This window comes from Lissotriton vulgaris, chromosome 2_1 (genome assembly GCF_964263255.1).
Source record: "Lissotriton vulgaris chromosome 2_1, aLisVul1.2, whole genome shotgun sequence".
NCBI lineage: Eukaryota > Metazoa > Chordata > Amphibia > Caudata > Salamandridae > Lissotriton > Lissotriton vulgaris.
In genome coordinates this window covers 21,459,807-21,472,448 of record NC_141687.1, presented here as the reverse complement: position 1 = coordinate 21,472,448, position 12,642 = coordinate 21,459,807, and the positions used below count along the sequence as shown (strand labels likewise).

General features: G+C 44.3%; 1 protein-coding gene across 3 annotated transcripts in view; it reads right to left on the bottom strand.

Moving 5' to 3' along the window:
* Nucleotides 1-9,134: 9,134 nt before the first annotated feature.
* The window catches only part of OBSL1 (obscurin like cytoskeletal adaptor 1), a 548,309-nt gene continuing 544,801 nt past the window's right edge, over nt 9,135-12,642 (bottom strand). For all 3 annotated transcript variants that reach the window (XM_086954344.1, XM_086954343.1, XM_086954342.1), the window contains one exon: nt 9,135-12,184. In XM_086954344.1, coding sequence (XP_086810470.1) covers nt 12,177-12,184 — 8 coding nt within the window. In that variant the 3' untranslated portion in view covers nt 9,135-12,176. The remainder of the gene's footprint in view (nt 12,185-12,642) is intronic.

Sequence of the window (12,642 nt, the reverse complement as noted above, 5' to 3'; positions counted from 1 at the left end):
AAGCCAGACATCAGATCTAATCTTGGCAACATCCATTCAAAACGGAATTCCTCGAGAAGATAAAGTAATTCAAAATAGCATGGAAGCAGTAAGTCTTAAGGAGCAATCAATTTCATCTCCTATTTTGCCCGCCATTCTTAGTATCACAAATCACAATACAAGGAGGCTACCTCCGCCAGAAAAATATATAGTTTATTTAAACCTGCCGCAAGTAAGGAGAAATACAATCTAAAAACTCAGGCCACACAATCAATAGCAGGGAGCACCACAGTGGCAATAAGGAAAACATGCCAGGGTGAGGCTACCTTGACTGAGGAAAACGGCACAGGCGTAAGCCATTAGCCGTAATTCGGAAACAAATAGGGGAGGCGAAATTCATCCACAAAAAACACACTGGAAATAGAGATTGATCTCCGGCTTCCTCGGAGTTCATGGCGGTGAAGAAAGAAACAGAAAGGAGCTCAGTTAATGAGCGGCAGTACGACCCTTCAAATAACAACAAATTGGTCTTTAATCTACAATACGTCTCAAGAGGAACGCATGACATTCTTAATGGAATTGTATTGCTCAAACTATTTAAAGCTCCCCCCCCCCTTTGAGATATATCAATACCAACTACATCGAAAGCATGGAGTTCAAACAAAACTCAACCCTCATGGGTCAAGAATTCACAACAGCCACATTCATCAATAATTCTCTCACCAAACAGATTTGGCAGCAGAAGGACTCGTTCGCTAAATGGGGTCTTGAGTTAAATAAGAGAGTCCCTCTCCATTACCCCAGCCCGTTACAACCATCACTTCACACAGCGAGTCTGTTAAAAGGGGCAAAAGGCCTGGACCATCATAGCCTAATAAAGGATAAAAGGATAAAGAATGCTCAGCCACGAAAATGACCATCACCTTTGACCATCCTGAAGCTAGTAAGCCTTCGGGTCCCCGGCACTCGAACATGGCAGTCACTCCCTTGGGAAGGGCACGAATAATCCCCTCAACAGCTCCACACACATGTCAAGGTTGTAACATCTGCTCCTGGAACGTGTACGGCCTGCACACAGAAGTAGAAGATCCCGACTTCATGGATTTTATAACACAGCCCAGCATTCTTCTTTTTCAAGAATCTTGGCAGAAAACCCACTCCCCAATAGCCAGTTACAAAGAATTTCTGAACCCGGCCAAGAGAGCTACAAAATACAGATGAGCAAAAGGGGGTCTCTCCACCCTTATTTCAACAGAAATCCCATGGCACGCGTCTATTATGGACCCAGACTGCTCTTGGATGTTATGTGTCTTGATGACTTGATACCCAACATCCAAACAAAAGAGGCCAAGAACTGAACAACGAATTACATCATCAACAACATTAAAACTAGCCTATGCAGATGCCAACATCATACTGTCGGGTACTTCAACATGAATCTACAACAAGTCAGGAATAAGGGTATAACAGAGGCCACACCAGCCCCTAATCGACAGGACACACTGGGTAAGAGATGCACAGCCCGCCTGAATGACCTCTCAATGTGTGTACTCAATGGTCAAAGCCCGACAGATTAGCCCGCAGCACACACAAGGGTCACCCAAAAAACACGCTCAACCATTGACTACATCTTAATGGACTACGACCTTCTCCCGTACATTGAGAACTTTCAAACAAAAGACAGGGCGGAAAGCGATCATCAACCGCAATCTTTTACTCTATCAGGAACTTTTGCAATTACAGAGAAAGCAAATGTGATGTCTTCTCTAACACAATGTTACAACCTAAAACGCCTTTGCTGGAAAAAGGAAAATACTGAGGACATCACAAGTATATATACCAGTCTCTTGGAAAGATTCAACCTGAAAACGTTGAGCATAAAGGCCTAGGAGTTTTTCATCCATGTCATAAACAATTCTTATTCCAAGTATGCCCATGGCATAAAGCAGCCTGGCTCACCGACAGCTGAGGAAACAAAAACAACAACTAAATAAGTACCTTAGACAACTATGATCTCAGGGTCCAGAACACCACCAGGAAATCCGGATTTTAATTATAAAAGCAAGAAAGGAGCATAAAAGGGACATAAAATTGGCAAAAAAAGGGTACTACGAACATATTTGGGCCATGCATGTAAACTAAGGGACTCCAAGCTCTTTTGGGATCATATCAATCAGCTAATTAACGGGCGGAATCAACATTACAACCCGGATGTAATGAAGGCCACTTGGAAAGCACATATCGAACACTTATATAACGATTTTCAATTGCCCTAAATAGCGGAACATCAACAGGGAAGGGGGCCGGTGGTGGAGGACAAGTTAACGACATCCTGATCCACGAATCACCCGAAGTCTTCGAGTCGTTTGCAGAAGAACAAGTACTAAAAATCATGAAAAATTTTAAACCTGAGGGAGCTCCAGGTCCCAAAGGACTACCAAATGCCCTGTTTCGGCATGACCCCTCATTCTGATCTTGTCTCCTGACTCCTCTTTTTACCAAAGGTATAGCAGGCAGTCTGATTCCTGACTCCTGGAGAATAAGTATCCTTAACCCAATCAACAAGTAGGGGTTCCCGCTCGACTCCTTCCAACTATAGGTTGATTGCACTAATAGATGTAGAGGCGAAAATATACGCATCTAATCTCTTGGTTGAGTTGGAGGCTTGGGTTAGCCGAACAAACATAATAACCTACACGCAAACTAGATTTCGGGCAGGGATGGGCACCCTCACAAACATCTCTGTGGTTACTTTCCTAGTCAATCAAGCCTTTGCAAAATCTAGGCATTTGTATGCCTGCTTTATCAACCTTAAAGCGGCCTCCAATAAAGTTTCAAGAGCTAATTGTTGGGCAAAAATGCAAGACTGAGGGGTCCTGCCGAGACTCCTGGAGGCAATCATCAATCTCTATTCACACACGTGGGTCCAAATCAAGAAAGGAGATGGGTCCAGTTTAACCGGCAAGATTGCAACATTCAATGGGCTAAAACAAGGTTGCGTTTTAGCGCCCTATCTATTTAACATTTACACCTCCGATCTTGATAAGCGCCTTCGGTTAATCCAAGCAGACCCCCAAAAATTGGCCAAAATACTGACACCATGTCTCCAATATGTGGATGATATCGTCTTGCTAGCACAAACTCCTGTATGCCTGCAGAAACTGGTTACGGAATTGGGAGCCTACACAACCCTGAACCAACGTATGATTAACCATCAAAAAACAAACGTTATGAGTTTCTCCAAACACAATAAAACATTGAAAAGGCATACTTTTTCCTTGATATTGGGTGAGCAACCACTGACCACGGTAGCTACCTATAAATACCTAAGCTTTCAGCTAGATTGCAAGCTTAACTTGAAGCTACATTTGGACCAAGGGCGTATGAAAGCCAAACAATTGTTATTCGCTTTCAAAATCCTAAGAAAAAACACTCATAGGCTGTTCCACCGGTCACCTGCTAAAAGTGATTGCCGCAAGATTCCTACCTTCTATCTCATATGGCTCGGAAATTGTGAACATTACAGATGCCACAGTCTTACACACAGCACAATCCACATTTTCTAAGAGATTGTTTTCAATACCGCTACATACCTCACAGCCACAAATCCGCCTAGAATATGGATTAAAGAAAATCAGATCATGGCAAGACAAGGAGCGTTAGTGAAGTATTACTGGAGGATGAGGGAAGCAGAAGACAACACCCTAGCCCACCTTTGTTGTGTCGAGATTGAAAATCGAGTGAGACTAGTCAATTCAACCACGACAGTCCTGAAGGAATCTATCAAGCGGATCTCTTTACTAACAGACAAAACGACCTTTGCAAAAAAACATCACCCCTGGGCTGTGATACAGGCCTACCAGAGGCTGAAGCCGCAACAGTATTTGACTGGGTGAACATTTCTCCCACCAGAAAAGGTATTTTCTGACGTTGCTACAAATGGGATCATTCCCCTCAAAGGATCTGACCCCAAAATGGAAACAAACATGGCCCTCCAAGGAATGCCGCCTCTCTGGTCAAGGGGAGGAGTCAATATTACATCTACTATGATTTTGCGCTTTTTTATTGGAAACTCGAAAAACCATCCTTCGGGAGGCTCTAAGGAAGGAACAAATAAGAACATGTAGAGCAGCAGTCATCAGGTATCTTGGAGGGTCGTCGATCCCCCTGTCCTGTAGAGCCATAAAACTTTGGAAAATCGCAGCAAAAGAACTGGAAAAAAGCGACTCTAGCCAAGCAGCCAACTAATAACTTGTTGGCACATATTCTTTAAATGTATTGTTATACTTGGCATTAATTTAATTTATTTAGCTGCCCCCTATTTGTGGTTACAACCTAAAGAACTTTTTACATGTTTAAAATGTACACTTAAAGAATTGTGTTTCATTTTGGTTGTCCAGCCTTTTATGATTTTTAACAAATCAAATTAAAGTATATTTGACTTGACTTGACTTTTTAAAGTTTGACTACTGACCTTGTAATCTTTAAATACCTGCTGTTACGTTGTAGATACCCACTGAGTTCGGATCTGGGAGCAGTACCTCGTCGCCACTATTGAGGTCCTTCTGCTCGCCATAAGGAAGAAAGTCCAGAACCACAAGGTTGTAAAGCTGCTGAGAATACTGAAACAACGACAACCCAGAGGAGGGCACTAAGGGTGACACTACTGGTGCAGCGTCAACAGGGAGCACACTTTTGATTCATCCCCAGTTGTGACTTTGCAATTGGAAGAATTCAATCTACCTTTAATGCTGAGGGTGATATTATAATGTCTGCCCAGATTCCAGCAATAGATTGGAGATAGAAGGGGCTCAGAACTGTTTTCGCCAGGAAGGGGGCAGAGAGCAGCAGACTCGTTCACGGATGAATCTCCACCCAAACACCTACTATCGGAAAAGTCTCCAGGAATTAGGGAAAGAAAACTGTGGCAGTGATGGAGCAAGGTTTCGCAGAAAATAAACTTGCTCGGAAGCTATCTGCTCCTTTAACTTACTAACTAGTTACTAAAATTGTTTTGTGTTAAACTAATGCGCACCACATGAATACGCGGGTTAGTGAAGCTTGCTTATGTGTTTACTGACGATAATAACAAGAACGAAGGACTAAAACTGCTTTAAACAGGAAATCTTTACTGCACATGCGTCAACTGCATCTATGTAGTATGACGAGCTATTGCTTGGTGGAAAATTCTTGTGCATGAGCAGAAGGCACTAAGATGGAGTCTTGAAGACTCACTTGCATGGTATCTGCTTGCTTGAAATGAAAACATGTTCTTCTTACTAATGCTAATGCGGGAAAAGCATTATTAAGTAAAAGGGAATAGAGTAGAGGTGGGTGGTATACCCCTTCACATAGTTCACTTCCAAGTGCTCCTGCGTATCCGCGAGTCGTAGCACGCCGCATCCCGTAGAGGGGTGCGAAGGCCCCGATGATGAAGCATGACACCAAGGGGCCTGTTGGTGTGTGAGGGGCATTTAAACAACACTGTGTGTTCCCCATCACTTTAGGGATCACCATCACTGTGAGTGGATTCTACTTTGTTTATTCATATTGGTATACAGTGTGACCACTTTATTTGTGAATCTAATATTTGTCTTTCTGAGTTTATCACTAGTGTGCAATTGGGCCTCTCATGTATACTGAAGTAAGCTGAGTCATGTGATGACTGCGCATGTCTATTGAAAGTTACCCCGGAATGATGATTTGGATGTTGAATGAAAGCCAAGGTCACAAAGTGTTCTAGCCCGAGAACGAACGGTGAAAAGTTCATCGACACAGAATTGCAATCGGACTTTATACAATTTTGTTGCAAATAAAACATGAATGCGGGTGGGAAATAAAATTATGTATAAAAATTAAGGGGATGGGTTTGTGAACAATGGCTTAACTAAATTTAATAACATGTAAGCATGGTGTGATCTCCCTCCCTCCCCTTGCCTGACCAATCAGATTTAGTATTTTTACAATATTGAAACATGGGGAACATCCTTTTCAACGCAACTTTTACGACGCATGCCTTTACATCGCAAGTTTTACAACGCATGTCATTACAACGCATTGCACTGTGGGCGCTCTAGGATAGGGAATAGATTTAATTTACTATCCAACACCTTCCCTACTATCCACGGGGACTGGAGTTGGAATAGTAAATTAAACTATTCACTATCCAGCACCCCTCAACACTATGCGTTGTAACAGCATGCGTAGTAAAACTTGCGGTGTAAAGGCATGCGTAGTAAAAGCATGCGTTGTAATATCATACAACCTTGAAACATTAGTGGGTGGAACATGTAGAACGAAAGGCATAATTGAGATAGCTTTAGTTAGTTAGAAAGAGAACTGAATGCTGTCAGATGGGGTCTTGACGAATGCTGCAGAAGAGAGATCGGGAGACACAGGAGCAGAGAGCCAGAGTGCGATTTGGGATGCTGTTGCTGCCGGAGGTGCTGTTGCTGGGAGAGATGCTGTGAGATGCTGATGAAGAATCAAATGCAGAACCTTCTATCCTAATTTAATTGGGTTAGACAGAAGATCTCAGAAGAGGAGCAAGAGGGTGTCAGAGAGGGGTGTGGCGCAACCGTCAGTATCTTAGAGGGGGTAACTATCCTGTCCTGAAGTCTTCGTCGGCTGACCTATCCAAGGGGTCCCTTACCAGCCCTTTGGCCAGGGGGTTGGTCTTCATGCCATTCTTGGTAACTGTATGTTTACGTTATTTGCAAATGTTCTTTTCTCTCTATCCTCTCTTTTCCTTAGACATTGTTCATTGAATAAGTCTGTGTTATATTTGTTTGATGATTTAATTGAATTTTCTCTCCTATGAGTGATTGTAACTGTACTGTAATTTTGAGTGGTTCACATGCATTTAATTTAGATAAAGATTTAAAAATTTCCTGAGTCTGTGGTTATTTATACTGAAATATAAGTATAGTAGATTTATGTCATTATCACCATCAACTAGTGTAACTAATGGTCTTTTGACCAGAGGAAAGAACTTTTTGATTAGTGAAAGATTAGTTAGGAGTTTAAATAACTAATCTTGAACACTGTGAAAACGTATAAACTTGACCCCAGCGGTTTTAAGCACTGTGAGTTTATGGGCCCAGGTGAGTATATGGTGGTGGAGTATCTGTTGTTGTTGAACCGCTGGATCAGCAGAACTGCTGGGAAGCTGGTTCAGCTAACGTAAGCATTCCAAAACTAAGTGCGAGTATCAAGGACCCTCTATATTACTGAATGTAATTCCTAGGACAGGGCAAATATGCAATTGAAAATAAAATTCCCAGGCAATATACAATTTATCAAAATCACAATGGAATAGATTACAAGACAAGAGTTCAGTGTAACTACCATATGTACTAAATCTGTTTTTAATTATAAAAAACAGATATGACGTTCATATTGAAACAGTTTGTTAAAAAAGACATCAAGTTGATGACATTATATAGACAGTGTTATAAATATCTCCATATACACAAAACATAAAAAATACAATACAGTTTAAATCAAAGGTGGCAGAAGATTACTTTTCTGCCACCTATGATTTTAAACTGTATTGTATTTTTAATGTTTTGTTTATATGGAGATAATTATAACACTGTCTTTATAATGTCATCAACTTGATGTCTTTTTAAACAGGGTATTACAAAGTTATTACAAATAGTATCTCAGTTCAAACAAAGCGGCGGTTGACACCAGTGTAGGTTAGAAGAAACCGTTTTTTATGGAATCTTAAAGCAACGACTGTATTGAGCCAAACAACCAGCCGACACGTGTTTTGTCACAGGGATTTATACTGTGACTCTTCAGGGCTGTTTCAAGTCGGACGGAGTGGGAGAAGGCCCCTACTGACTGGTGATAACTCCAAACCGGTCTAGGGTGGCGATGTGCGTGGAGGAGTCCAGTGTCAGCAGATGAAGTGGGTTGAGAGCGACAGGATGCGGCGAGTTTAGGGCATACCCTAAACTCACCGCATCCTGGCGCTCTCAACCCACTTCATCTGCTGACACTGGCTGCCCCCTTTACTGACACCTGGACGTTCATCTTCCATTGGCAGTCCTCAATCTGTTTGGACCACTTTGGGCGTCACCGTAGCCCATGGACATCACGTCCGTTTCATTTAACACATCGCCACCCTAGACCGGTTTGGAATTATCACTGTTCAGTAGGGGCCTTCTCCCACTCCGTCCGACTCGGAACAGCCCTGAAAAGTCACTGGATAAATCCCTGTGACGAAACACGTGTCGGCTGGTTGTTTGGCTCAACACAGTCGTTGCTTTAAGATTCCATAAAAAACTGTTTCTTCTAACCTACACTGGTGTCGACCACCGCTTTGTTTGAACTGAGATACTACTTGTAACAACTTTGTAATACCCTCACCACGTGTGCCCAGGACAGTGCATAACAACAAAGGGGCAATGAACAGCTGGGGAGGCACGTGAGGGGAATGTTTAAGGAGATTCATAGTTTCCAACCAAGAGACGAGTAGTCAGATCTTTAGGGTCTTCTAAAAATATCTTTGGGAAATCAGTATGGCAAGTCAAGGAGGTGTCGCCAACTGGATACTCTGCATTGCTACCGTTGAAGAGTGGTCTTTGGGAGAATGTCAACAGTCCATGATGACCATCAAGAATGAACTGGCCAGAGGTCACTGAGCAGATTTTGGACAATAGGTAAGGTTTGCAATAACTGTTACCAGATCCTTATATTGTCAGATGTGAGAGGTGGGGATAGCAAAGAAGGCGTTCCTGGTTCCCGGAGAAAGAGCAGAGACATTTTATTTCTGAAACACCTCTGCATTCATCTCTGCCACCTCGCCATCTTCAGCTCCATGTTGAACACATTTCCCCTCCTTCCATCGCTGGTTCGCCGTTGGAATGTCACCAATCCAAGTTCCCAACAATCCCCAGATCTAATATTGTATTTTCATACTACTGAAACTCTTAATATGATGAGTGCTCGCACCGGACCATATTGTGGTTTCACATGTACGTCACTATGTGCACCTTGAACGTCACCTCTGTCACCCCAACGAAGGGTCCTTTTATCAATCCTTGGATCCTTGAGCCGTCTCCCGCACCACTCCTTCACATTCAAGCTGCATTCATTTCCCTAACTTACTTCCAGCGCATGCGCATACAAGAAAAGGAAGACTCAGATTGTAAAACAGTGAGAAGCTTTAATGGGTGAAGAGTTGAGGCAGCATCCCAGGACCAGGGATTATGAAAACTCCCCTCACCCTCTTCCGAGTCCAGACACACTGGGACACACTGGACCAGCCAGAGAGGTTCCACCGACTCACCCTACTCTGCTTCACAGAAGCACACAGGCAAATATACAGGCTGCACCTGTAGGAGGTGCCAAGTCATCAAGGGGGAGAAGTTTGGTAGAGAGGCAGCGGGACAAAGAATATAGCAGAGGAAGCGGGAAGGGGGAACTATGGTCACAACACTGTTCAACAGATTAGCGAGTCTGCTTGATAAGCAATACAGGTTGTATTGATTCGCCACACCGCAACTGGTTGAATGTCCATTGAAGGCCCAAAGCTATCTGTGGTATCCTTGTGCTATAAAAGCTCCAAGACTCCAGCAAAAGTCCCACAGAAATGCAGCTGCGATGCTCCTGCGGTGTAGGCTGACTGCTCAGAGATGTGCGGGCAGGAACAGTCTTCATGTGCTAAACTAGGTGCAATATGTTGTGTCCCGCTGACTTCTCCCAGTTCAAGAATCGCTCCTTGAGAACTCATTCAGCATCAATGGGGGAGAGTCCCACAGCTCCTGAGCCAGGGAGGGTTCTGCTGCTCCTCACTCACTAATGGTTCTTGCCACATAAACTAAACTACTAAGTTGGACAACAGATTGTGTTGAATTTGTAAGGCAGGTCCACAATACACTTATAATGAGCCAGAAGAGGGTGTTGTGTGTGTGGTGCGCTCTCCGTAACACGCCAGAAGCCAGAAAGGGTCTTCTGTGATTAATCATGTGCTAATGAGTTCAAACCAGGTGATACAAGCCACCTGGTGCATTATGGGAAGAGAGGGGATCTATATCCCTCTTACCAGGCATAGAATGTTTAGTCTCGGCTGCTTCCACGGGGTCTGTGTAATGTACCTGAGCCCACCCTCCCAGGACTGCACTCGGGCACAGGAGTGAAGTTATCAGGCATGAGATGCAGTGACTGGACATTGAACCTAGTGCCGCCTCCAGTGAGCACCGCAGAAGACCTCAGGAATGAAGACACTCCAGCCAGACTCACAGCCAAAGATCCTGTCACTGAGCTCAGCTCTCAAGGGTCTACCCTAGGAAAGAGAACCCGTCGAACGTACCCTATGGACAAGCCGTGTCTGGACTATGTACTGTCTAGAGACATGAGGACATTTCACACTTCAGCCCTGCAGATAATGTCCAGATCATGCACCCCTGCCTGCTCTGCAAGAATCCCCTCTGGGGCCCTGACCACAGTTCATAGTTCGGCCCTGCAGATCTACAGAGCCCCGTTTATGTGTCACACCCCTGGTCTCCAGGAATCACCTCTAGGGATTCCAGGAAAGTTAACTCTATCCCTGTGGCCAGGCAGCAGCAAGACTAGTTACTCCACCCCAACCTTCAAGGGCCACCTCTGAGGACCTGAAGAATGGAACCAGTCCAGCAGCACAGCCAGGCAAAGTCCATATCTTTTACTCCAGGCCGACTACCGAAGGGTCAACAGTTCAGACCTTAAGAGAAATAACACGTCAACCATACACTGTGGATAGGCACTGTCCGGACCATGTACCATCCCTCCAGGGACTATCTCTTGAGATCTGATGGAGGTTTTCACTTGAGGTATACCCTACGGATAGCTAGTGTCCTTATCATGTTCCCCAGTCTGTCCCATTCAAGACCTAAGCAACGGTAATAATTTAACTGCACTCTATGGATGGGAAGTGTCCAGATGGGGCGGCCGACCTTCCTTTCCAGGGACCATCTCTAGAGGCCCAAGGAAAGTTATTACTCCAATAGATAATTGTCAAGCCCTACATACAAGGTCTATGAAATGCAGCTGTGAACTTCACCAGAGAAGTCCAAAGCAGGAACTCAAAATCTTGTCGGAATTCACAACTGATCAGCAAACACTGCATTCTCAGAGTAATGACCGTAGAAATATATGGGCCTTTCCCAATTATTCTCCAATCATGCTCAGATGTCCAACTGCACACTTCTTTTTCCTCACACTAGCCTAATTTTTTTAACTTCCTTAACCATCATGTCACGTAGAATTTCTTCTGTTTTCACCTCACTTTTCCCTTCTCATCACCCATTTCATAACCTTTCTCAAGTTCTCTTTCACACCTGTCACCTCACATACATTGTTTCTTCCTTCCCCCTCACTTTTATTCCCTCTTCGGCTCCTTAATCTCATTTCCCACCTGGCCCGCCATTCCTGCTCACCACATGTCTTCAGTAGATCGTCTAACTACAAGTTCTCCCCACAGCCATCATTCTTCCCCAGGCTCTTCTACCTTTACCTTGATACCCTCAACTGTTTATTGTGGTCTATCCTGCCTGCCCTGTACAGAGCGTTTGTGTTCCTAAATCTTGGTCTCTTTCACGTTAGTGCTTCTACTTTCATCCCTTTCTACCACATATTCACCTAGGTCCTGTATCTTTGCAGTGATTGCATACCGTAAAATTTGTTTCCTGGTCTCCCATGCCCACCTTACCTTGCTCCTACCCACACCTCCCTGCTCCCTCCTCTACAGCTTCACATCTTCTGTCCCCTCATCTTCTGGGGAATGAATCAAGCAAAGACCTACATAAAGCTCATTCTTTCTAGAAAGGTAGAGAATACCCTATCAGAAGATTGAGGCCACATAGCTGTGGTGGTCATTACATAACCTGCCTGAGCGGGGAAGTGTGGGATGGAGCGAGACATCAGGCAAGAAGGGTTGGGGCTGTTGACACACTGATCACTGTTGTCTGTCTTCAGGTTGACTACTGTCTGGAATTGAGGAGAGCCCACTAGACACTGGGGACTGGTCCAGGCACTGCGGAAAGGAGCTGGAGGAAGGGCCTTGGGATAAAGAAAAAGGGCATTGTGGGATTTCCTGAATCCATCTGAGGGTGCCGAGTGGAGATGGAGGGCTGGCATGAGGTGTCCAGGGACCACGGTTCCGCAGTGTGCTTGAAGTTTTAGTTCATGCTCCAATTCTTGGACCAGACTCAAAGATCTGTAGAGAGAAAGTAAAATAGAGGAAAAGTGACAAAAAGTTTGGGAAAAGGAAGGTCATGACAGTATGCCACTACAGTGACACATGCCGGAACAGAAAACAGAAGGAACACATAGCTTCTCAATGTAAAGACTTTAATGATGTGCTGAGAGAGACATGGGCTGCGTAGGACAGTTGAGTTAGAGTGTGCATGCATGAGAGGCAACGGGAAAGAGAAGGAAGAGCAAGCATTGTTAGGGACAGAGAGGGGCACATGTGGAGGGAGGCGGGGACACTGGTGAGGAGAACAGGGGGAGGTAAGAAAAGGAAAATGAAGGTTGGATAGTGAGAGGCAGGTGGCTGGGCTGCGGAGAGGCAAAGGAGACAGGAGGTGAGATGCCGTTGCAACTGAGTCGAGCCTCAGGTGTGACTAGTTAAAGGCCGAAGACATAGATAGTGAGTGGCGAGGACATATTTAT